The 24,853-nt window shown below is 46.2% G+C and overlaps 1 protein-coding gene across 1 annotated transcript in view; it reads right to left on the bottom strand.

The window, feature by feature from the left end:
* Nucleotides 1-24,853, bottom strand: part of LOC126199455 (protein O-mannosyl-transferase TMTC2-like) — a 1,057,651-nt gene that overhangs the window by 597,335 nt on the left and 435,463 nt on the right. Inside the window, exons 7-9 of the mRNA XM_049936376.1 lie at nt 23,947-24,383; nt 16,211-16,408; nt 2,137-2,276 (exon numbers count right to left, since the gene is read on the bottom strand). Of these exons, the coding sequence (XP_049792333.1) occupies nt 2,137-2,276; nt 16,211-16,408; nt 23,947-24,383 (775 nt within the window). The remainder of the gene's footprint in view (nt 1-2,136; nt 2,277-16,210; nt 16,409-23,946; nt 24,384-24,853) is intronic.

Raw genomic sequence — 24,853 nt, 5'->3', positions numbered from 1 at the left:
AACAAAGCGTAGATTGCTATTGTCTGGCGTCTGGGCAGGAGCATCTCGAAAGCAGCAAGGGTGGTCGACTTTTAGAATGCTACTGCTGTGAGCATCTATGGAAACTGGATGAAGATTGGTGAATCATCGAGTAGGCGTTAAGGTGTTGAACGTGCAGACCTCATCGCAGAACGCCGAGACTGGAGTCTTGCCCTTTCTGTAAAGCAGGCTAGGCAGCGATATGAAGCCGATATGACAACAGAACACAGTGCTGGCGCTCTCACGAGTCTTTTGGAGCACACTGTTCTGTATAGTGTTGAACATGGAACTCTGCATCAGACGGCCCTACATATTCCCATGCTGATTCAACGACATCATCACTTACGATTACATTGCAGATCGTGTATGAATGACGTATCTTCTTACACTGTAAGTAGGCTGTTTAGGTTTTCATGTTGGTAACGCCACGTTGCGCTCTGTATGAAAATCACTGATTATGCTGTTTGCAGTCTGTGGCTGGTTGGCATTGTTGGAATATTCGCTATTGCAGTATTGGGCAGTTGGACGTGAACAGGACGTAGCGTTGGGCAGTTGGAGGTGAGCCGCCAGCAGTGGTGGATGTGGAGAGAGAGAAGCCATAGTTCTGATAAGTGAACGATCTGGACGTGTATCCGCCAGAAAAAGGAAACTGGTAAAGATGGATGTATATGATGACTTTGAACATTATTAAGGTAAATACATTGTTTGTTCTCTATCGAAATCTTTCATTTGCTAACTATGTCTATCAGTAGTTAGTGTCTTCACTAGTTAGAATCTTCTATTTAGCTGGCAGTACTGGCGCTCGCTGTATTGCAGTAACGTTCAGTTTTGCTCAGCTGTTTGAAAATCAAATAAAGTAAGAGGTTTAACAGCACAGTCATTTCATAATTTTTGTAAGGGGACGTTTCAACACCAAGTCGAAGTGTCCAGATACGCTGGCATTAAAGCAAACAATTCATCGAAACATGCACCGTCCCATGGACGCAAGGCAGTGATGGCTGTGTTATTCTACAGAGGACATTCACATTTGAAGAGACCATCATAGCTGTGCTCTACTTGAACATTACTGAGGACCAATTGCATCCCTTGATGCCTGATGTCTTCTCCGACAGCAGTGGCATATTTCAGCAGGTTAACTTTCCTCGGCACAAAGCCACGTGCTGCATTGGTTTGAGGAGCGCGTTAGTGAACTGCCGTTGATGTCTTGGCCACCAAACTCGTCTGATACGAACCCAAAGGAAAAGATTTGGAACGCTACCGGTGGCCAGCTCCACGTTCATAAACCGCTGGCTCGTAATTTATGAGAACTGCGTATCCTGGACGTTGACATCTGGTGTTGAATACATCCAAAAAGCTAGCAAGGACATGTCGTATCCATGACGCACAGAATCCCTGCTGTATTAAGTCCCAAAAGAGGACCGACAAGCTATGAAGCAGGTGATCGTAAGGGTCTGGCTCATTAATGTACCGAGCGAGGTGGCGCGGTGGTTAGACACTGGACTCGCATTCGGGAGGACGACGGTTCAATCCCGCGTCCGGCCATCCTGATTTAGGTTTTCCGTGATTTCCCTAAATCGCTGCAGCCAAATGCCGGGATGCTTCCTTTGAAAGGGCACGGCCGACTCCCTTCCCCATCCTTCCCTAATCCGATGAGACCGATGACCTCGCTGTCTGGTCTCCTTCCCCAAACAACCCAACCCCCCTCATTAATGTATGTAAACTCGCAACATACAGATTCTATGTAATTCGTGTGGATAGATCAGCAGACATGCATATCTTGGCATCTGAGGTACCAAATGTCATAGTAAGTTAATACTTGTATCTACAAACCTCCCAGAGAATATAGGTGTAGACCCGCCCCCCCCCCCTTTCACCAATCTACCCCGCCGCCACTGGATAAGATCATGAAGTCGGTCTGTAGCATACGTAAGGAATTTTAGCAGCCGCAACAATGATGTAGGCGGAGGGGAGATACGTGGAAGAGGACGAAAATGGACCCACTCTCAGGCTGGGTGAAAGCGAAATGAGGTGTTTATGTGGCATGACACATTCCTACTGTGAGTACCAGCAAGTTGATGTGGAAACATTGCGGTCAGTGTGGGCTTCCTTTGCTCCTACCTTTGGGCGGGTTGACGTGCAGCCCGGAACGGTAGAGGCTCTCCTCGTCCATCCAGTCTTCGCAGCGGCGCAGCGTCCGCGCAGACATGAGTACCAGCAACACGCATGCGCAGCCCGTCACTGACCACCGCCACGCCCTCCTGCAACACCAACGCCAACTGTTACGTGGGTATACACGAAACATCACTGCAAATTAAAATTCATCTCACTTTCAGCAGGCCCTTGTTTACACTACTGGCCATTAAAATTGCTACACCAAGAAGAAATGCAGATGATACATGGGTATTCATTGGGCAAATATATTATACTAGAACTGACATGTGATTACATTTTCACGCAATTTGGATGCATAGATCCTAAGAAATCAGTACCCAGAACAACCACCTCTGGCCGTAATAACGGCCCTGATACGCCAGGGCATTGAGTCAAACAGAGCTTGGATAGCGTGTGCAGGTACAGATGCCCATGCAACTTCAACACGATACCACAGTTCATCAATAGTGACTGGCGTATTGTGACGAGCCAGTTGATCGGCCACCATCGACCAGACGTTTTCAGTTGGTGACAGATCTGGAGAATGTGCTGGCCAGGCCAGCAGTCGAACATTTTCTGCGTCCAGAAAGCCCCGTTCAGGGCCTGCAACATGCGGTCGTGCATTATCCTGCTGAAATGTAGGGTTTCGCAGGCATCGAATGAAGGGTAGAGCCACGGGTCGTAACACATCTGAAATGTAACGTCCACTGTTCAAAGTGCCGTCAATGCGAACAAGAGGTTACAGAGATGTGTAACCAATGGCACCCCATACCATCACACCAGATGATACGCCAGTATGGTGATGACAAATACACGCTTCCAATGTGCGTTCACCGCGATGTCGCCAAACACGGATGCGACCATCATGATGCTGTAAACAGAACCTGGATTCATACGAAACAATGACGTTTTGCCATTCGTGCACCCAGGTTCGTCGTTGAGTACACCATCGCAGGCGCTCCTGTCTGTGATGCAGCGTCAAGGGTAACCGCAGCCATGGTCTCCGAGCTGATAGTCCGAGTTGCTGCGAACGTCGTCGAACTGTTCGAGCAGATGGTTCTTGTCTTGCAAACGTCCCCATCTGTTGACTCAGGGATCGAGACGTGGCTGCACGATCCGCTACAGGCATGCGGATAAGATGCCTGTCATCTCGACTGCTAGTGATACGAGGCCGTTCGGATCCAGTACGGCGTTCCGTATTACCCTCCTGAACCCACCGATTCCATATTCTGCTAACAGTCATTGGATCTCGACCAACGCGAGCAGCAATGTCCGCGATACTATAGACCGCAATCGCGATAGGCTACAATCCGACCTTTATCAAAGTCGGAAACGTGATGGTACGCATTTCTCCTCCTTACACGAGGCATGAGAACAACGTTTCGTCAGGCAACGCCGGTCAACTGCTGTTTGTGTATGAGAAATCGGTTGGAAACTTTCCTGATGTCAGCACGTTGTAGGTGTCGCCACCGGCGCCAACCTGGTGTAAATGCTCTGGAATCATTCGCATATCATAGCATCTTCTTCCTGTCGGTTAAATTTCACGTCAGTAGCACATCATCTCCGTGGTGTAGCAATTTTAATGGTCAGTAGTGTACTTACGAGGCGTGTTCAATAAGTAATGCAACATTTTTTTTCACTCGGCCAGTTTCAGTTGAAAAAAAAAAAATGCGAAATTTGTTGTGGGACATCGTGAAATGTACCTATAGTTTCATGGAGTTCCGACAGGTGGCAGCTCTATACGTAGGCTTCAAAATGGCGTCTGTAAGGAGGTGTGTTCCAAGCAGAGAGCTGTCACTAAGTTTGGCGAAAACCAGAGCATCGCATATATTCATAGGTGCTTAGAGAGTGTCTGCGGAAACCTGGCAGTGAACTAAAGCACGGAGAGACGTTGGACGAGGCGGCTCTCATCGTCGTAAAAAGATTGCTGTTCAACTGGACCCTTCTGTTGGTAGTGCTGACACACCATTTGGGGTACTCAAAGGTGCGTTCTTCCTCATCCACCAGACAGTTCGGTTCTCGTGGCTTCCCAGTTCGCTTGCCTGGCCCAATGAAGGACGCACTTGTACGTGGATGACAGAAGAATTATTGATACAGCAAGATATTGGCTCCAACGTCGTCCAGTGGAGTGTTACTATGTGGATAATATGGTGTACTGGAATCCTGAATAAAACCAACTGCTTTCAGAAAAAAGTTTTACATTACTTACCGAACGCCATTTACATGTCATTTACATTTACATAATTTTATATTGTTCAGTTAATATTGTCGCGAGCTGATAAAAGAAAGTTTGTGACGAACAGTTTCTGCAAAAATCCTTGTGACAATTGCATATCAGAAGACAATATTTTGCATTTTGAGAAGCAACTTGTGGCTGATACTTGGTTCACTTCGACAGTTACTACACCTTGTGTAAGAAAAACCAAAAACCAACCAACCTACAAAAGAATACAAAATGACACATAATCTGAACGAAACATTCAGCTTCAGAAGTTACATATTTGTAAAAAGTCATTACTTCTGGGCAGTTTGTATCTCACTGAGCAGGCTGAAGAAGTGCGTAAACTCAGTGCATTCTAGAATATGTCAAAAGTGTTGTATGGGGGCCGGCTGGAGTGGCCGCGCGGTTCTAGGCGCTACAAATGGTTCAAATGGCTCTGAGCACTATGGGACTTAACTTCTGATGTCATCAGTCCCCTAGAACTTAGAACTAGTTAAACCTAACTAACCTAAGGACATCACAAACATCCATGCCCGAGGCAGGATTCGAACCTGCGAACGTAGCGGTCTTGCGGTTCCAGACTGCAGCGCCTTTAACCGCACGGCCACTTCGGCCGGCCTAGGCGCTACAGTCTGGAACCGCGCGACCACTACGGTCGCAGGTTCAAATCCTGCCTAGGGCATGGATATGTGTGATGTCCTTAGGTTAGCTAGGTTTAAGTAGTTCTAAGTTCTAGGGGACTGATGACATCAGAAGTTAAGTCCCATACTGCTCAGAGCCATTTGAACCATTTATTGTGTTGGGATAAAATACGTATTAAATACGTAAATTGCCTGTCACATCGAAATTATAAACACTCGAAATCATCACATATATTGAAAGTAACAACATATTTAGATTTTTGGGACAGTGAATCAATAAATAAATCCTGAAACGTATTGTTCCGAAAAAGGGTAACATTAAACAACTGTAGTTTTGTTTTGACAATTATCATAACTAGCGAGATCAAGTTCTCTGATCTGCTGAAAACAGGAAGCTAAATTATAATTTTAGATTATTGATAATGACAAAGAAGTGGAGATAATATATGATAATTACCACATAATATTTAAAATAAATTTGATCTTTTCTGAATTTTCTGCATTAAGTGGTCAAAATATAATAGTTGCATTGACATTAGGCTAAGTATGCCTTGTTTGTCACTGAAAGCCAAGTGGGAGAGACGCTGTTGAGATGTGTTAGGACACAGATATATTATGTAAACTTTGGTTAAGTCGAGGTTCTGGGTATTTTAAGCGCTTGTGCTGCAACTTTCATGGTCCTGAGAAGCAAGAAGTCATTAAGACCATTGAAAATAACAGTCAGATTCTAATGCATGGGAATTTTATTCATTATATAAGTTCTTGCAAAGCTGAGACTACGAACCTGGAAATACTAACTACGGAGTGCAGGGGATTCGTGAGATCAACTAAACAGTCTGTCTACACTGTGCTTTTCAGTCCTCTTCTGGAGTTATTTCTGGGTGGTGTGGGACCCGCGTCAGTTAGGATCGAACCCGAAGGATAGTGAAAAAGTTCATAAAATGACAGTTCGTTTTGTATTATGGCGAAAAAGGGAAGAGAGTGTCACGGATATTATAAGTGAGACGGAATGGCAGTCATTAAAATAAAGGCGTTTTTCGTTGCGGCAGGATCTTTTCACGAAATTTCAGTCAACAAATTTGTCCTCCAAATGCCAGAAACGACCTACTTAGACATAAATGATCATCGTAATAAAATAAGAGAAATCAGAGCTTACACAGTAAGTTTTCGTTTTTCTTGCGCGCTGTTCGAGGGAAGATAGGTAGAAAAATAGCTTCATGGTGGTTCAATGAACACTCTGCCAGGCACTTGATTGTGAAGCGCATAGCACATATGTAGATGTAGGTGTGTAGCTCACCTGACAAAATATTTCTCGCGCCCTAAAAGAGCACATTGGTCTATTGAGAGGACTGAAGACGGTGTATTTCTGGTACCAGGCGATCATTACTCACCACAACTGACGTAAGCCAGGGCTATGATGTGATGTGATGTGATGTGTATGTGCTACGGCGGGTAAATTTGGTTGTAGGATATCACCCGTCTGCTTTGACCCACTATGTGGTTGCGATGTGCCACGATGTGTTGTGTGATGTCATCGAACCTCGGTGTGTTTGTTTTGGAGCGTTGTAAGAAGAATTGGCGTCCTTTAGTAGTTTAATTATGTGGTGGCGATATCTTTGTGAGGTACGTTATTGTGTCATTTAATGTGCTACATTTAATGTGATGTGAAGTCTACGAAGTTACGTGTTGGCACAATGGAATGTATTTGCAGAATGCTTTCATGTAAAACACAGTATGTCGTAAAATTTAAGCTTTACTCTTAGGTGCCTGCGTAACCACCGAGTATGTGGGTCAATGTTTTTAATTAAATTGAAGTTGGAGGTAAGTGGGTTAGTGTTTAGTAATATATCGAACATGCAACTCTATTATTAATGAACACTGATTTACCTACCTTATCCCATGAATTAAATAAAAAAACATTGATTCACTTACGATGTTTTTCAAAAACTATTTTCTTACGGCTTGCGCCGCCTTGTGCTATCCGACTGACCATCTGTCAGGTTCACATCCCATTATTCACAATACATACAGTTACAAAATGCAACACGCAACAGGAAAAGCCGCTCACACCGTAAGTGCACTTTTAGTGAATGGTTGTGGTATGTAAGTGCACTGAAGGTTGGGTAGCAGCTTTTGTGATTGTTTGTGTGTGTGTGTGTGTGTGTGTGTTGGGGGTGGGGGGGCGGGTTATTGGTATTCTAGTCTAGAGTATGACTATATAGTTGAGCTGGAAGTTGTGATACCGGATTTTACAGTTATGGGGAGGACTCACTGGCATCTTGGTCTAGGGCTGAGCTATAGTGGTGAACAGGAGATTGGAATATAGGCTTTTGAGGTTTCTGCGGAGGGGTTATTGGTATTGTGGTCTAGGATTGAGCTATGTAGGTGAACTGGACATTAGACTATGAGCTAAATAGTTTAAATGGAGAGTGGCATAAAGCGATCTTATGGTGCTTTTTGCATGGTTTTGTAGTTTGCTTTTTTTTAGGCATTTTCGATTGTTTTTTTCTTGTTAAATGGTTCAAATGGCTCTGAGCGCTCTGGGACTTCTGAGCTCATCAGTCCCCTAGAACTTAGAACTACTTAAACCTAGCTAACCTAAGGACATCACACACATGCATGCCCGAGGCAGGATTCGAACCTGCGACCATAGCGGTCGCGCGGTTCCAGAATGTAGCGCCTAGAACTGCTCGGCCACTCCGGCCGGCTTGGTCTTGTTAAAGTGTTGCGTTTTTATTTTTGAATTTTTATTTTATCCTCACCCTAAACACCTTCTTTCCGCGGTTGTCCCCGTAATTGCATTGGGTTTAGTCAGTGTACTAGTTCGCGTGGTGTTTGTATTTTCGCGGGTGTTGTGATCGATGTTTCGGTAGCCAAGTTTGATTCGCTCGAGACAGTGGTTTTCACCATGGTGATGACGTCATTGGTGAAAGGAGACACATGATATCTCAGTCTCAAGAAACCCATATTCGGCTGTGTGGGATCAGCGCAGGAAGTTTGTGTGACGTGGGGATAACACAACGTAGCAGGAAGGAGCTATCTGGTTTCGACAAATTCATGACCATAGCCGGCCGGAGTGGCCGACCGGTTCTAGGCGCTACAGTCTGGAACAGCGCGACCGCTACGTCGCAGGTTCGAATCCTGCCTCGGGCATGGATGCGTGTGATGTCCTTAGGTTAGTTAGGTTTAAGTAGTTCTAAGTTCTAGGGGACTGATGACCGTAGAAGTTAAGTCGCATAGTGCTCAGAGCCATTTGAACCATTTTCATGACCATAGAGTGAATCAATTTGCGTGATTTGTTGGTATATCAATATGGCTCAGTGAGTTTACACGGAATGGTAGACCCACAAAGAAGACGTGCTTTACGACCTACTGAAAACATTTGGAGCGAGTTCTAGTATTTCGCCGAATACTTGTAGACATGCTCTATTCACTGATACGTGATTCCATCATTGCATATTCGATGAGTAGATTAAACGATGGGGACGGCAGATTACATCGCTGTCGTTCACCCTTTGTAATCCGAGCACTTCGTTGTTGGTTTTCTATTCTTTGTTGTTCTCTTGAGTGCGAGTTATCTGAAGTGTAAACTACGAAGTCTTTCATCGATGGAGAAAGTGACGTCAGTCACGGAGTGCTCTATTGCACGCCAAATAAATGTCAGTTTCTCCAAGGTGGCTACGTAACTACATGTAAGCCAATTAATAAAAGACACCATATTTTTTTCGAGGCAAAACGTGTAGAGTTAGAATCATATGGGGACATTCTGGATAAAATACACGTTCACCGAAGAGCACTGAGAAGCTAAAGTGAATAGCTGTATGTTCCTGATTCAAAGTCCAATCCAGACTAGGCGCCTTGCTGTGCATAGTTCAGTCTGCAAATATTCATAGACTATAGTAGAAATCTGGAAGGCCACTCGAAGGATACTTGACACGTAATGAGTGGACAACCGCTCATAGGTCCCGGAGGTAACTGCCGATTCCTTCACTTCACCATAGCCATAACTAAGTTGTCTGTCGTGCTGCCGGGTAGCCTCCTAAATACCAGCCGAATGGAGGGTTACTTGTCTCGCTCTATTTTTGTTCTCCTGACTGGAATAAAGAAATACTGCAGCAATATTGGCGGCGCCTGTTCGAGCGCAGCATACCGGAAGCCAGACCGCAAATATGTTGTTGCTGTACTGTTGACATCTGCTGTGTTGCCAAACCGACAGACCTGGCTTTACTTCGGGAGAGCCTAATTGTCACAAGATGCAGACTCACCAGCATAAAACGCTGTATAAAAGGAGACGGAGTGTTCTCACTAGAGAAGAGGTAACAGCAGAATGGATCGCTCAGTAGAGCTGAGTGACTTTCAACGTGGATTAGTCGTTGGATATCACCTGGGTAACGAATTCTTCAGTGACATTTTGTCACTTCTAAAGCTACATGTTTCGGCTGTTGGTGATGTGGCTATGACGTGGAAAGGCGAAGGAAGTTCTCACGCACCGACAGACAGACACCGCCCAGCGTAGGGGACGCTGATAGTAAAGAATCGCATGAAATCTGCAGGACTCACTCCTGAGTTCTAAAGTGCTACCAGCAGTCTATCAAGCAGGGGGTTAAAACCAGCAGATTTCAAGACGTCAATAAGGCGATGGATGAACACACCCATTTTAATGATCAGTAACAAGTGTTCGGATACTTTTAGGCAGGACACTGTAGAGTTGTGTATCTTGAGCTTTTTCAAGCGATCGAATGTTCAGATATTCATATCTTACGGGAATGTAGAAAGGTGCCGTCCTCGACACTCACCGTTATTTCGGCAAGTGAACAGTCCGTCATTTTCAAGGCACCAATAAGACGAGAGAGCGCTGTGCGTCGCAAGTTAAACTCTCCGTAGATGAGGCCATGCGGGAACCGCAAGGTGATGTCTACAGAACGAAAACACACACTGTAAACAACTAGCGCCAATAATACAATCATTCTTCTAACTGGTTTGATGCGGCCCGCCATGAATTCGTCTCCTGAGCCAAGCTCTTCATCTCAGAGTAGCGTTTGCAACCTACATCCTCAGTTATTAGCTGGATGATCCCAATCTCCGTCTTCCTCTACAGCTGTCATCCTCTACAGCTCCCTCTAGTACCATGGAAATTACTCCATGATGTCTTAACGGATGTTCTACCATTCTGTCCCTTATTATTGTCAGTGTTTTCACATATATCAAAAGGTTCAAATGGCTCTGAGCACTATGGGACTTAACTGCTGAGGTCATCAGTCCCCTAGAACTTAGATCTACTTAAACCTAACTACCCTAAGGACATCACACACATCCATGCCCGAGGCAGGATTCGAACCTGCGACCGTAGCGGTCGCGCGGATCCAGACTGTAGCGCCTAGAACCGCTCGGCCACTTCGGCCGGCAACATATATCTTTCCTTGCCGATTCCACGGAGAACCTCCTCATTCCTTACCTTACCAGTCCACCTAATTTTCAATATTCGTCTGTAGCACTCCGTCTCAAATGCTTCGATTCTCTTCTGTTCCGGTTTCCCCACAGCCCAAGTTTCACTACCGTACAATGCTATGCTCCAAACGTACTTTCTCAGAAACTTCTTCCTCCAATTAAGACCTATTTTAGGTAGCAGTAGACATCTCTTGACCAGGAGTGCCCTTTCTGCCAGTGCCAGTTTGCTTTTGATGTCCTTGCTCCGCCCGTCTAGTTTATTTTCCCACCTAGGTATCAGGATTCCTTAACCTCATCTACTTCGTGGTCACCAATCCTGATGTTAAATTTCTCACTGTTCTCATTTCTGCTACTTCTCATTACTTTCGTCTTTCTTCGATTTACTCTAAAATCATTTTCTGTACTCATTAGACTTTTTATTCCATTCTGTAACTGAGGATAGCAATGCCATTCGCGAACTTATCATTTATATTCTTTCACTTTAAATTTTAATTCCACTTTTCAACATTTCTTTTATTTCTGTCGTTGCTTCTTCGTTATATAGATAGAATAGTAGAGGTGAAAGACTACATCCCTGTCTTGCACCCCTTTTAATCCAAGCACTTCGTTCTTGGTCTTCCACTTTTATTGTTCTCTCTTGACTCTTGTACATATTGTATATTACCCGTCTTTCCCTATAGCTTACCCCCGTTTTTCTCACAATTTCCAACATCTTGCACCATTTGACACACCTGAACGCTTTTTCAGATCGTAAAATCCAATGAACGTGTATTGATTTTTCTTTAGTCTTGCATCCATTATCAACCACAGCGTCAGAACTGTCTCTCTGCTGCCTTCACCTTTCCTAAATCCAAACTGGTCGTCATATAACCCACCCTCAGTTTTCTTTTCCATTCTGCGGTGTTTTATTCTTGACAGCAACTTGGATGCGTGAACTGACAAGCTGATTGTGCGATGATTCTCGCACTTGTCAACTCTTGCAATTTTAGGAATTGTGTGCCAGACAATATACCGCCAGACTCATACATTCTATACACTGAAGTGAATAGTCGTTTATTGCCAGTTCAATTTTGATCGAAGCGTATCTATCCCTTCTGTCTCATGTGATCTTAAGTCTTCCAAAGCTCTTTTAAATTTCTCTTCTAATACCGGATCTCCTATCCCTTATATATCGACTCCTGCTTCTTCTCCTATCACATCTGACAAGTCCTCACCCTTCATAGAGTCCTCCACTGTACTCTTTCCACCTATCTGTTCTTCCCACTGCATTTAACAGTGGAATTCTCATTCCTCTCTTAAGGTTACCACCTTTCCTTTTAAATTTCCTAAGGTGGTTTTGAATTTTCTATATGCTGGGTAAATCCTGCTGACCACTATTTGTTTTTCGATTTCTTCACATTTTTCATGCAGCCATTTCGCCTTAGCTTCCCTACACTGCTGTTAATTCAATCCTGAGTGACTTACATATCCGTATTCCCGAATTTCCCTGAATATTTTTGTACTTCCTTGTTCCAAGGATCACATTAAGTGTTTCTTATATTTGCCGTGGTTTTTTTGCAGTTACCTTCTTTGTACGAATGTTTTTCTTCCTAGCATCTGTAATTGCCCTTTTTAGTTATGCCCATCCCTCTTCAACTGAACTGCTACTGAGCCATTCCATAGTCTCAGGCACCTTCAAGTGTATTTCTTCATTCCTTATTAAATCTGTAACTCAGTTCTTTGTGCATGTATTCTTCTTCCTGACTAGTCTCTTAAGCTTTAGCCTACTCTTTATCACTACTAAACTGTGATCTGAGTCTGTATCTCTTTCTGGGTACGTCTTACAATCCAGTATCTGATATCGGAATATCTGCCTGACTATAATGTAATCTAACTGAAATCTTCCTGTATTTCCTAGCCTTCTGCAAGTATACCTCCTCCTCTTGTGATTCTAGAACAGAGTACTCGCTATTACGAACTGAAAAGTATTGCAGAACTCAATTAGTCTACCTCTCCTCTCACTCCTAGTACCAAGTCCATATTCTCCCGTAACCCTTTCGTCTATTCCTCTCCCTACAACAGCATCCCAGTCCCCCCATGACTATTAAATTTTCATCTCCCTTCACGTACTGAGTTACCCATTCAGTATCCTCATATACTTCCTCCATCTTTTCATCTTCAGCTTGCAACATTGCCATGTATACATGAACTATTGTTGTTGGTGATGACGAATCACTGGACTGTTCATAGTAACTCACTCTCTGCCCTGCTTTCTTATTCACAACGAATCCTACTCTTGTTATGACATCTTCTGCTGATACTGATGTTACCCTAGACTCATCTTGCCAGAAATCCTTGTCTTCTTTCTAGTTCATTTCATTGATCCTCCACTATATCTAGTCTGAGCCTCATTTCCCTTTTCAGATTTTCTAGCTTCCCTACCACGTTCAAACTTTTGACATTCCACGCCCAAAGTCGTAGAATGTTATCTATTTATTGATTATTCAATCTTTTTTCTCATGGTGACGTCCCCCTTGGCAATCCCCATCTGGAGATCCGAACGGGAGACTGGTCCGGATACTTTTGCCAATGGGGGGATCATCCTGGCACTTTTTCAATTAAGGCCTTTATGTCCTGTGATACACATGGCGTGTCTTTAATGCAGTGGTTTCCATTGCCTCCTGATCCTCGTGCTGTTGATCAATGCTGCTTCTTCCGCCTTTAGGGGAAGTTTTGCTCACCAAGGGAAGGAAAGTGTCCTCAACCTCTGTTCGCTCCTCCGTCCTTCTTGACAACTTTGTTGGATGAATTAGAGTGACTTCTTATGCTGGAAGATGCTGATGCTTTTTATGCAAAATTTGAGCGGTAGCTGTGTTCGAACCCGGGACCAGGAACGTTCTGATTATTAACCAAAGACAATACTTTTTTTTATATATCATTTTGTTCGTTTTCGTTCGTTGTATCTGCTCGGGGCGGACGTCGCAAAACACCCGTTTCAGTTCGTCGTTGATTTTTTTATTACAGATGGCAGCTAGCCCTCTGACCGAACACGCTGAGTTATCTTGCCGGCATACCCGTAAGCGATGGGTGCGTTTGTCAAAATACTATCCTACTGGACTGCATTCCTGTTAAGTTATATGAACAATACTGTATTGTGCAATTAGGAGCAAAAATTTGCGTCAAATCCCTCAATCCTAAATTCTTATCTCTCAAAATAAAAAAGTTCCATCCTGACGTCAACATACCACAACTCATAACCTGCAAACATTCTATAATCGTATCCTGGAGTCCAAACCCACCTGCTGCAAAGACATCCTCCAATAACTTTCTGTCCATATGCCGCTCTTCTCCCACTTAGCCCCTGTACTGGTCCTCTGGGAACGAGAAACATTTATTTATGGATTACATTAAATGTTTAAACGAACTGTTATTCTGTGTGCAAAGCAATACACAAAAATATTAATTATCTCACTGTGATGTATATGAAATGCAATATCGATATTGCAGGATAGTCTATGTTCGGATAACAATGAAAAAAATTGATATAGATTTTCATAATTATTTTTCTCTGGTTCGAAGCTTCATATGAGAAAGACGTGGATGGAGACGCACATATCTTGTGACGAATTTCTGGTAAATATGTGCTGTTAGTTATAATCAAACCTCTTATTTCAGCAGCGGTAACATCCATTCGTGAGTGAAAATTTAACTGTGCGCTTTTTCGTAGATTAATAACGTGGGGTATAGCGCGAATTCCAATTAGCATTTTTAGCCGCCATTTGCAATATGGCAGAGCCTTGTTCAAATTACTCCAATATTAAGTGTCATAAAGCAAAATAGAGAGGGTTTACAGTTAAATTCTTGAGTATACACACTAAAGTCAAGTTAATTTCATTCATTTTGCAAAGAGTCGTATCGATATTAAAGCATTCTTGTGGTTGCCGCTTCATGGCTGTCTTTTGTTCAAGTGACGAGATTTTCACAGTTAAGAAAGTTCGCAGCTTTGAATTAATAATAGTGTACCACGCGGAAGGTATTTTCAACACAAATTCACGAAAGTGTAAATTATTATTCCTGTGTAAAGACATTTAGTTATAGCCCTGAGATCCTTCTAAATGTAAAAAAGTCAGATGCTTCCTCCGAGGTGTTCCTAATTTATTTTAAATCCATACACACATTCCAAAGTAATTTATTTATCGGTCGCTTGAATACAGAATGCTTTAATAATATCGAAAATAATAATAATCGCCCGTGATAAGAACTTGTAGTGAATATGTTGTGTGTAGCCTTATGTGATCTCACAATGTATTATTAACAGCACTAGTACACACATAAACGCGCGAGCGCGCACACACACACGCATACACAAGCACACCCAGATACACGAAAAAATCACTACATCCCCCAGTTCGCAGACAACCCCAGCCGGTCATCAGCTGCCGATGCTCTTTGCTGTGGCCAACGGTGTTGACTTCAAGATTAGGTTAGGAGAAATCTAACAAAAGCTAAATTACCATATCAACTCCCAAATTCGGGAGCAGCTTCGGATTCACGACCACTCTGGTTCAACATTCCTCGTCTGCGTGTTCTCTGATGACTCGTCTACCACAGATCACCTTCAGAACGTACCTGACCCCAAACCCAAGCCTACCGCTGCAACAGCTACCTCATCTAAAATGTCTATTTTAATTTCCGTCCGCGAAAACTCATCCACATGCCCTCACTGCAAAACTACTCACCTGTACCGACACAGTCCTAACTTACAATTGTAAGACCCGCGATCAATTCCATCAAATTACTCCTATAAATGTAAAGCTAAACGCCCTCCAACAGAATCTTAACTGAGACTCCATATATGTCCCATCAACACACTCCTTAGCCTGAGCAACTCCCTATGTCATGATCCCACCATCCACCCATTTGAGCCGGCCGGAGTGGCCGAGCGGTTCTGGGTGCTTCAGTCTGGAACCGCGCGACCGCTACGGTCGCAGGTTCGAATCCTGCTTCGGGCATGGATGTGTGTGATGTCGTTAGGTTGGTTAGGTTTAAGTAGTTTTAAGTTTTAGGGGACTGATGAACTCAGATGTTAAGTCCCATAGTGCTCAGAGCCATTTGAACCACCCATTTGAGCCTCCACATGTCCTCCATGAACTCACCCTGGCTACAAGTTCCATGTTCGATTTAAGTGCCACTGCCACATACGAGTACTCACAAAACCACTACCATTTCCTATTTTTCCAATTAGACACTTTCGTCTAACACTTTCCCACTCAACCTTGCGCAGTTCACCTAACCTCACAGCACATGCACCCACGCCACAGCACATGCAAATGCCTCCCCCCCCCCCAACACCCCCTTCACCACAACCCTTACACAACCAACAGACAACTTTTTCGTCCGGTTTCATGACTTCCGTGTCAGCTTTCTATCTCCATACTCCGTCCACTATTCACCATTATCTCTGCCAATCTACCCATTACCAGGAGTTGGTCATCAAGCAAGAATGTCATCACCATCAACTTTCCCAACAGCTCGCCATACAATATCAACTTCACCGCATTAGCATCATCCAGTTTTTAATAATAGCATCGTTTCTCATATCTGTTTGTCTTAATACGACTTTTCTGTTTCACAAAATGTGAAGAACGGATACGTGCTGGCGGTAGCCTGACCTCTTATCGGGGAATGAATTTACAGTAACGAAAAAAAAAAAAACACTTGTTGCTGGCCCGGGTCGAGACCAGTGACGCACCTGTCGGAGGCGTGCAGCAGCCTGGCGAAGCCGTAGCCGGCGAGCACGCAGTAGCCGGCCGAGGGCACGTAGAGCACCCGCTCGGCCACCACGAAGCCGACGTGCGCCACCAGATTGGACGCCGGCACGAAGGGCAGCACCGTCGCAGACAGCGACACCGCCACCAGCGTCGCGCCGCGCCCCAGGCCGCTCTCGGTCCTGAAGACACAACAAGTACCATGTGACCGTCATCCACGGTAGCACTTGTAAGCGTACTGTGATATCGCTGGCTTAGTTGCGGAGTATCTTTGCGGGCAGCGCGTTGTACAGTCGCGCGCGGGTCACCGAACTGTTATGTTGTGTTGTGGGTAGCTCTGCATGTAAGAAGCATTGTTAGTATGGAAGTCGAAGTGTTGCTACAAATGCTATCACAGTAAAGTGATGAAATATGGAAGTAATTCAGAGGAAAGTGCGTCAAGAAGTAATTAAAAATGAGCAGTGCTGCTGATAACATACACTCCTGGAAATTGAAATAAGAACACCGTGAATTCATTGTCCCAGGAAGGGGAAACTTTATTGACACATTCCTGGGGTCAGATACATCACATGATCACACTGATAGAACCACAGGCACATAGACACAGGCAACAGAGCATGCACAATGTCGGCACTAGTACAGTGTATATCCACCTTTCGCAGCAATGCAGGCTGCTATTCTCCCATGGAGACGATCGTAGAGATGCTGGATGTAGTCCTGTGGAACGGCTTGCCATGCCATTTCCACCTGGCGCCTCAGTTGGACCAGCGTTCGTGCTGGACGTGCAGACCGCGTGAGACGACGCTTCATCCAGTCCCAAACATGCTCAATGGGGGACAGATCCGGAGATCTTGCTGGCCAGGGTACTTGACTTACACCTTCTAGAGACCGTTGGGTGGCACGGGATACATGCGGACGTGCATTGTCCTGTTGGAACAGCAAGTTCCCTTGCCGGTCTAGGAATGGTAGAACGATGGGTTCGATGACGGTTTGGATGTACCGTGCACTATTCAGTGTCCCCTCGACGATCACCAGTGGTGTACGGCCAGTGTAGGAGATCGCTCCCCACACCATGATGCCGGGTGATGGCCCTGTGTGCCTCAGTCGTATGCAGTCCTGATTGTGGCGCTCACCTGCACGGCGCCAAACACGCATACGACCATCATTGGCACGAAGGCAGAAGCGACTCTCATCGCTGAAGACGACACGTCTCCATTCGTCCCTCCATTCACGCCTGTCGCGACACCACTGGAGGCGGGCTGCACGATGTTGGGGCGTGAGCGGAAGACGGCCTAACGGTGTGCGGGACCGTAGCCCAGCTTCATGGAGACGGTTGCGAATGGTCCTCGCCGATACCCCAGGAGCAACAGTGTCCCTAATTTGCTGGGAAGTTGCGGTGCGGTCCCCTACGGCACTGCGTAGGATCCTACGGTCTTGGCGTGCATCCGAGCGTCGCTGCGGTCCGGTCCCAGGTCGACGGGCACGTGCACCTTCCGCCGACCACTGGCGACAACATCGATGTACTGTGGAGACCTCACGCCCCACGTGTTGAGCAATTCGGCGGTACGTCCACCCGGCCTCCCGCATGCCCACTATACGCCCTCGCTCAAAGTCCGTCAACTGCACATACGGTTCACGTCCACGCTGTCGCGGCATGCTACCAGTGTTAAAGACTGCGATGGAGCTCCGTATGCCACGGCAAACTGGCTGACACTGACGGCGGCGGTGCACAAATGCTGCGCAGCTAGCGCCATTCGACGGCCAACACCGCGGGTCCTGGTGTGTCCGCTGTGCCGTGCGTGTGATCATTGCTTGTACAGCCCTCTCGCAGTGTCCGGAGCAAGTATGGTGGGTCTGACACACCGGTGTCAATGTGTTCTTTTTTCCATTTCCAGGAGTGTATTTTTGTATCCTCTCGTTGCGTGTCACAGTATCAGTCATCCGCGCCGTGTTCGGTCTCTCAGAATGAACTAATGTGAATCAGCAAAAATTAGTTACCATAAAAGAGTGCAAACAAGTGCCGGTGTCTTGTAGCGAGTGTGAGAACGTGCGTTCGGTCATCGCGTTTTCGCATCATCAACAATCAGCCGCGCAGCGACGGTTACGCGCACGCTCGTACAACTGAGAACTGTCAATTGTAAATTTAACTTTGTGAACAGTGTTAAAATGTATTACTGGTACCAAATATCTGTGTATGCGTGACGAGCGTCAGAACTCTCGCGCGATCATTCGGCTTCGAGATCATCAACAATCACCCGCGTCGTGTCGGTTACGCGTATGTTCGTCCAGGTCATATTGTGGACTGGTAATCATACATTAATTGGGATAAACACTTATGAATTAGAATGTAAACAGTGCAACCTGCGATTTTCCTTTAATCGTCTCAGAATACAGTTGTTCATACCAGACGTAGAACAGTGTTGCGTTCTGACGTTGAGTGGCTCCCCTAAACCCGCTTGCATAATTCGATAGATAATTTCAGGCAAGCCAGCTGCAGTGTGGAGCACAACTGTAAGACCGCCGCGGGATTATCAGGTACGACGTGTGGATAGGGCGCACGGTCGAAACGAGAAACAAGTTTAACAGTACCTCACCCATTTGTACTCCCGGACGTGTTACACACTGACAATGACGAGTTACCATTCTTCGACATTCACGTTGATGGCCAATCAGCTCCAACTTCCTTGATTCAGATTCTGACAAAAGATAAAGCTGATCTCAATCCGAACATCGGTTTGAACAGTGCACCGATGTGCTAGACACGATCCTACTAGAGATGCCTGGACTTCCTCCGACCACTGATCCACTCAGTCAGTTATAGATGTTCAAATGTGTGTCAAATCTTATGGGACTTAACTGCTAAGGTCATCAGTCCCTAAGCTTACACACTACTTAACATAAATTATCCTAAGGACAAACACACACACCCATGCCCGAGGGAGGACTCGAATCTCCTCCGGGACTAGCTGAAGGAAGGGATGTGTTCCAGTTTCTCCATGATGTAACTGTTGAGTAGAATGTCTTCTTCTACTTCATTTTTCTCCAGCAGTAAGTAAAATAAAAATTAACGATCAAAAAACTAGAGAAACGTGTATGTCTATTCCAGAAATGAAGGCTACTGTACTTAGCGTGCTCAGGTAACACGCACGGCATCAATGTGCTCAAGTAAAGTTCTTCAAGTTCTGTTTTCTCCATACTGTAGTCAGATATGGCTCTGATACTAAATTCAAAAACAATTCCTATATTTTAGCTACATTTATTACGCAGAAACATATCACCTAAAATGAACGAAACGTAAGGTAGCCAGAGACCACATTTTTCACTGCAAACCCTTCAAAATTTCATCTGCAGAGTACTTGGAAAATAAACAATATCGAAAAAATAGATACCCCACCATTAAGCAGTGATGTGAAACTACAAGACAAAAAAAAAAAATAAAAAATCAGTTTTGTGTGCCAGTTATTTTCCTGAGACTCATATGAGAAGTATTATCAAGATAAGGAAACTGGAAAATCCTAAACAAGTCATTTATAATTTTTTAAAGAAAAGGAGAAACTCCACCGGAAACCAACTCTAGCAGTTGATGTAGGTTTGCTTCATTTACAGGATGACAACTATTGAACTACACTCCTGGAAATGCAAAAAAGAACACATTGACACCGGTGTGTCAGACCCACCATACTTGCTCCGGACACTGCGAGAGGGCTGTACAAGCAATGATCACACGCACGGCACAGCGGACACACCAGGAACCGCGGTGTTGGCCGTCGAACGGCGCTAGCTGCGCAGCATTCGTGCACCGCCGCCGTCAGTGTCAGCCAGTTTGCCGTGGCATACGGAGCTCCATCGCAGTCTTTAACACTGGTAGCATGCCGCGACAGCGTGGACGTGAACCGAATGTGCAGTTGACGGACTTTGAGCGAGGGCGTATAGTGGGCATGCGGGAGGCCGGGTGGACGTACCGCCGAATTGCTCAACATGTGGGGCGTGAGGTCTCCACAGTACATCGATGTTGTCGCCAGTGGTCGGCGGAAGGTGCACGTGCCCGTCGACCTGGGACCGGACCGCAGCGACGCACGGATGCACGCCAAGACCGTAGGATCCTACGCAGTGCCGTAGGGGACCGCACCGCCACTTCCCAGCAAATTAGGGACACTGTTGCTCCTGGGGTATCGGCGAGGACCATTCGCAACCGTCTCCATGAAGCTGGGCTACGGTCCCGCACACCGTTAGGCCGTCTTCCGCTCACGCCCCAACATCGTGCAGCCCGCCTCCAGTGGTGTCGCGACAGGCGTGAATGGAGGGACGAATGGAGACGTGTCGTCTTCAGCGATGAGAGTCGCTTCTGCCTTGGTGCCAATGATGGTCGTATGCGTGTTTGGCGCCGTGCAGGTGAGCGCCACAATCAGGACTGCATACGACCGAGGCACACAGGGCCAACACCCGGCATCATGGTGTGGGGAGCGATCTCCTACACTGGCCGTACACCACTGGTGATCGTCGAGGGGACACTGAATAGTGCACGGTACATCCAAACCGTCATCGAACCCATCGTTCTACCATTCCTAGACCGGCAAGCAAACTTGCTGTTCCAACAGGACAATGCACGTCCGCATGTATCCCGTGCCACCCAACGTGCTCTAGAAGGCCTAAGTCAACTACCCTGGCCAGCAAGATCTCCGGATCTGTCCCCCATTGAGCATGTTTGGGACTGGATGAAGCGTCGTCTCACGCGGTCTGCACGTCCAGCACGAACGCTGGTCCAACTGAGGCGCCAGGTGGAAATGGCATGGCAAACCGTTCCACAGGACTACATCCAGCATCTCTACGATCGTCTCCATGGGAGAATAGCAGCCTGCATTGCTGCGAAAGGTGGATATACACTGTACTAGTGCCGACATTGTGCATGCTCTGTTGCCTGTGTCTATGTGCCTGTGGTTCTGTCAGTGTGATCATGTGATGTATTTGACCCCAGGAATGTGTGAATAAAGTTTCCCCTTCCTGGGACAATGAATTCACGGTGTTCTTATTTCAATTTCCAGGAGTGTATATGAATAGAAACATAAATTTATTACAAACCACGGCGTGCACACAGTTTATTCAACATATAAACGTCGCTATAGATATTCGTTTTTAGGTTATGACATGTCCTATATGTCTGCCATAAATGGCGACGACGTGACGCAGACGAATAGCGAAATTCTGCATGACCTGCTGAAGTGTCAGAACATCGATGCAGGCGATGACCTCCTGAATGGCTGTTTTCAGCTCAGAAATGGTTTTGCGGTTATTACTGTACACCGTGTCCTTAATATAGCCCCACAAAAAGGAGTCGCATGTGGTCAGATCTGGAGAATGTGGCAGCCAACCGAGGCCTATGCCAGTGGCGTCTGGATACGCCAGAGATATAATGTGGCCCCCAAACTGCTCCTCCAGGACATCAAACACCACCCTGCTTCGATGGGATCGAGCTCCATCTTGCATGAACCACATCTTGTCGCAATCAGAATCACTTTGGATAATGCGGATGCAATCATCTTCCAAAACCTTCACGTTTGGTAGTCATAGTACCATCAAGGAATATTGCACTGATTATTCCGTGAGTGGACATTGCACACTACACAGTGACGCGTTGAGGATGAAGAGACTTCTCGATCGCGATATGTGGATTCTCAGTCACCCAAATGCGCCAATTTTGCTTGCTGACGAACCTGTATGTCGTCCTGAACGGGGTGACTTCAACAGAAACAAGCGTAACTTCAGATGTATCCCAGCGCAGCGTAATAGGTCCCCTGCTTTTTACGATTTACTTAAACGATCTGGTTACCGGTATTGACAGCGGCATTAGACTATTTGCTGATGATGCTGTAGTCTACAGGAAAGTAGTATCACACGAAAGTTGTGAACAAATCAACGAGGATTTGCAGAAAATAAATGCTTGGTGTAATGACTGGCAGTTATCTATATTAGTAAGTCTAACCTAGTGCGTATAGCAAGGCGAAAATCCCCATTAATGTACGAGTACAAAATGAAAGCCCCGTCTTTGAAAGCGGTGTGACTATTCGAAATGATTTCAAATGGAATGATCAGATTACACGAGTAACGGGTAAGGCGAACTCTAGATTGCGGTTTATTGGTAGAATCCTCAAACGATGCAGTCCTTCAACAAAGGAAACAGTTTAGTTCGTCCAGTCTTAGAGTATTATTCGTCTGTATGGGATCCTTACCAGTTGGGTCTGATTCAATAGATTGAGAAGGTCCAAAGAAGACCGGCAAGACTCGTGACTGGTTCATTTAGCCATCGCGAGAGCGCTACAAATCTCATAGAAAGTTTGAAGTGGAACACACTTGCAGATAGACTGCGCGCTAAACGGAAGGGGCTGGTCACTAAATTCCAAAATTCGATCTTCACCGAGGACGTAGAGCGTATATAATTAGCACCAACTTTCAAATCGCACAATGATTACCATTCAAAGATAAGGGAAATTGGAGCTCGTACTGAGACATACAGACAGCCGTTTCTCTTTCGCGCGATCCGCGAGTGGAAAAGAGGAGGGGGGGGGGGGGGCGGGGAATATGACTGGCGCGTCCTGTGCAAGCTTCATCGTCTCCCAGTACCTACTGCAGCCTACATCCTTCTGAATCTATTTAGTGTATTCCTCTACGATCTTTACCCTCCACGCTGACCTCCAATACTAAATTAGTGATCACTTAATGCCTCAGAACATGTTCTACCAACCGATCCCTTCTTCTAGTCAAGTTGTGCCACAAACTTCTTCCCAATTCTGTTCAATACCTACCCATCTAATCTTCAGCATTCTTCTGTAGCACCACATTTCGAAAGTTTCTATTCTCCTCTTGTCCAAACTATTTATCGTCCACGTTTCACTTCCATACAGGCCTACACTCCATACAAATACTTTCAGAAACGACTTCCTGACACTTAAATCTATACTCGATGTTAAAAAACTTCTCTTCTTCAGAAACGCTTTCCTTGCCACTGCCAGTCTACATTTTATATCCTCTCTACTTCGACCATCATCAGTTATTTTGCTCCCCAAATAGAAAAACTCCTTTACTACTTTAAGTGTCTGATTTCCTAATGTAATTCCCTCAGCATCACCCGACTTAATTCGACTACATTCCATTATCCTCGTTTTGCTTTTGTTGAAGTTCATCTTATATCCGCCTTTCAAGACACTGTCCATTCCGTTCAATTTCTCTTCCAAGTCCTTTGCTGTCTCTGACAGAATTACAATATCATCGGCGAATCTCAAAGTTTTTATTTCTTCTCCATGGATTTTAATACCTACACCGAATTTTTCTTTTGTTTCCTTTACTGCTTGCTCAATATGTAGTTTGAATAACATCGGGGTAGGGTACAACCCTGTCTTACTCCCAACCACTGCATGGAGAGTTGCATCAAACCAGTCTCTGGACTGAGGATCACAACAACAACAATTGATATCCTGTACACACAGGATTTTTTGCAGCAAGAAATTCGGGAGACAAATGTTTTCGTGTAGTGCTACCAGTCATTCGGTGGGAACCGCTCCCTGTGTGGCATTCCTGGACGCTGTAAGCAGCTGCCAACTACCGCGGCATGCACTGCCACCAGACGGCTTTCTGTCTGGCCAGCCTTTAAGGCTATAGTAAGAAGTGTCGATGTCGAGTGCAAAGAGGGAGTAGCCGCACTGAAGTGTCTGTTGTCAGTACTCGCCTGTGTTGCGTGCTGTGGTGGCAGGCCGCGGCGACGCTGTGGTTGGCGTTATGGTCTATGCAGACGGCGGGCGGCTTGCAGTGGCGGCGGTCGGCGGCGGCGGCTGCGCGGACAGAGCGCCTCGCGGCGAGCAGAACGGCGCCGGCAACGCAGGCGTAGAGCGCGGCCGAGGCGGCGTTGCGCGGGTCCGCGGGGGTGTGGACGAGCGGCACGGCGTCCATGGACCAGTCGAAGCTGAGCGTGGCGGGGCAGAGCAGCAGCCAGGCGTGCAGCGCGGGCAGCAGCAGGAAGGTGAGCGCGCGCGTCAGCCGCGAGGGGTGGCGCGCCGCCGGGTTGTCGGCCGCCGCGAAGCGCGGGACTCGGCCGCCCGCCGCGCACAGCCGCGCCGCCACCAGCGCCGCCAGGCCGGCGGCCAGCCAGCAGGCGCTGCGCACCGCCTGCGGGGCACAGGGGCAGCCGGGGTGCTCACAGCGAGAGGTACGGCTGTCCAAAACTACACTACTGGCCACTAAAATTGCTACACCAAGAAAAAATGCAGATGATGAGCGGGTATTCAGTGGACAAATACACTCCTGGAAATTAAAATAAGAACACCGTGAATTCATTGTCCCAGGAAGGGGAAACTTTATTCACACATTCCTGGGGTCAGATACATCACATGATCACACTGACAGAACCACAGGCACATAGACACAGGCAACAGAGCATGCACAATGTCGGCACTAGTACAGTGTATATCCACCTTTCGCAGCAATGCAGGCTGCTATTCTCCCATGGAGACGATCGTAGAGATGCTGGATGTAGTCCTGTGGAACGGCTTGCCATGCCATTTCCACCTGGCGCCTCAGTTGGACCAGCGTTCGTGCTGGACGTGCAGACCGCGTGAGACGACGCTTCATCCAGTCCC

This window comes from Schistocerca nitens, chromosome 8 (genome assembly GCF_023898315.1).
Source record: "Schistocerca nitens isolate TAMUIC-IGC-003100 chromosome 8, iqSchNite1.1, whole genome shotgun sequence".
Taxonomy (NCBI): Eukaryota; Metazoa; Arthropoda; class Insecta; order Orthoptera; family Acrididae; genus Schistocerca; species Schistocerca nitens.
Note: the sequence above shows the minus strand (reverse complement) of the source record. Positions and strands in the feature narration are given on the sequence as shown.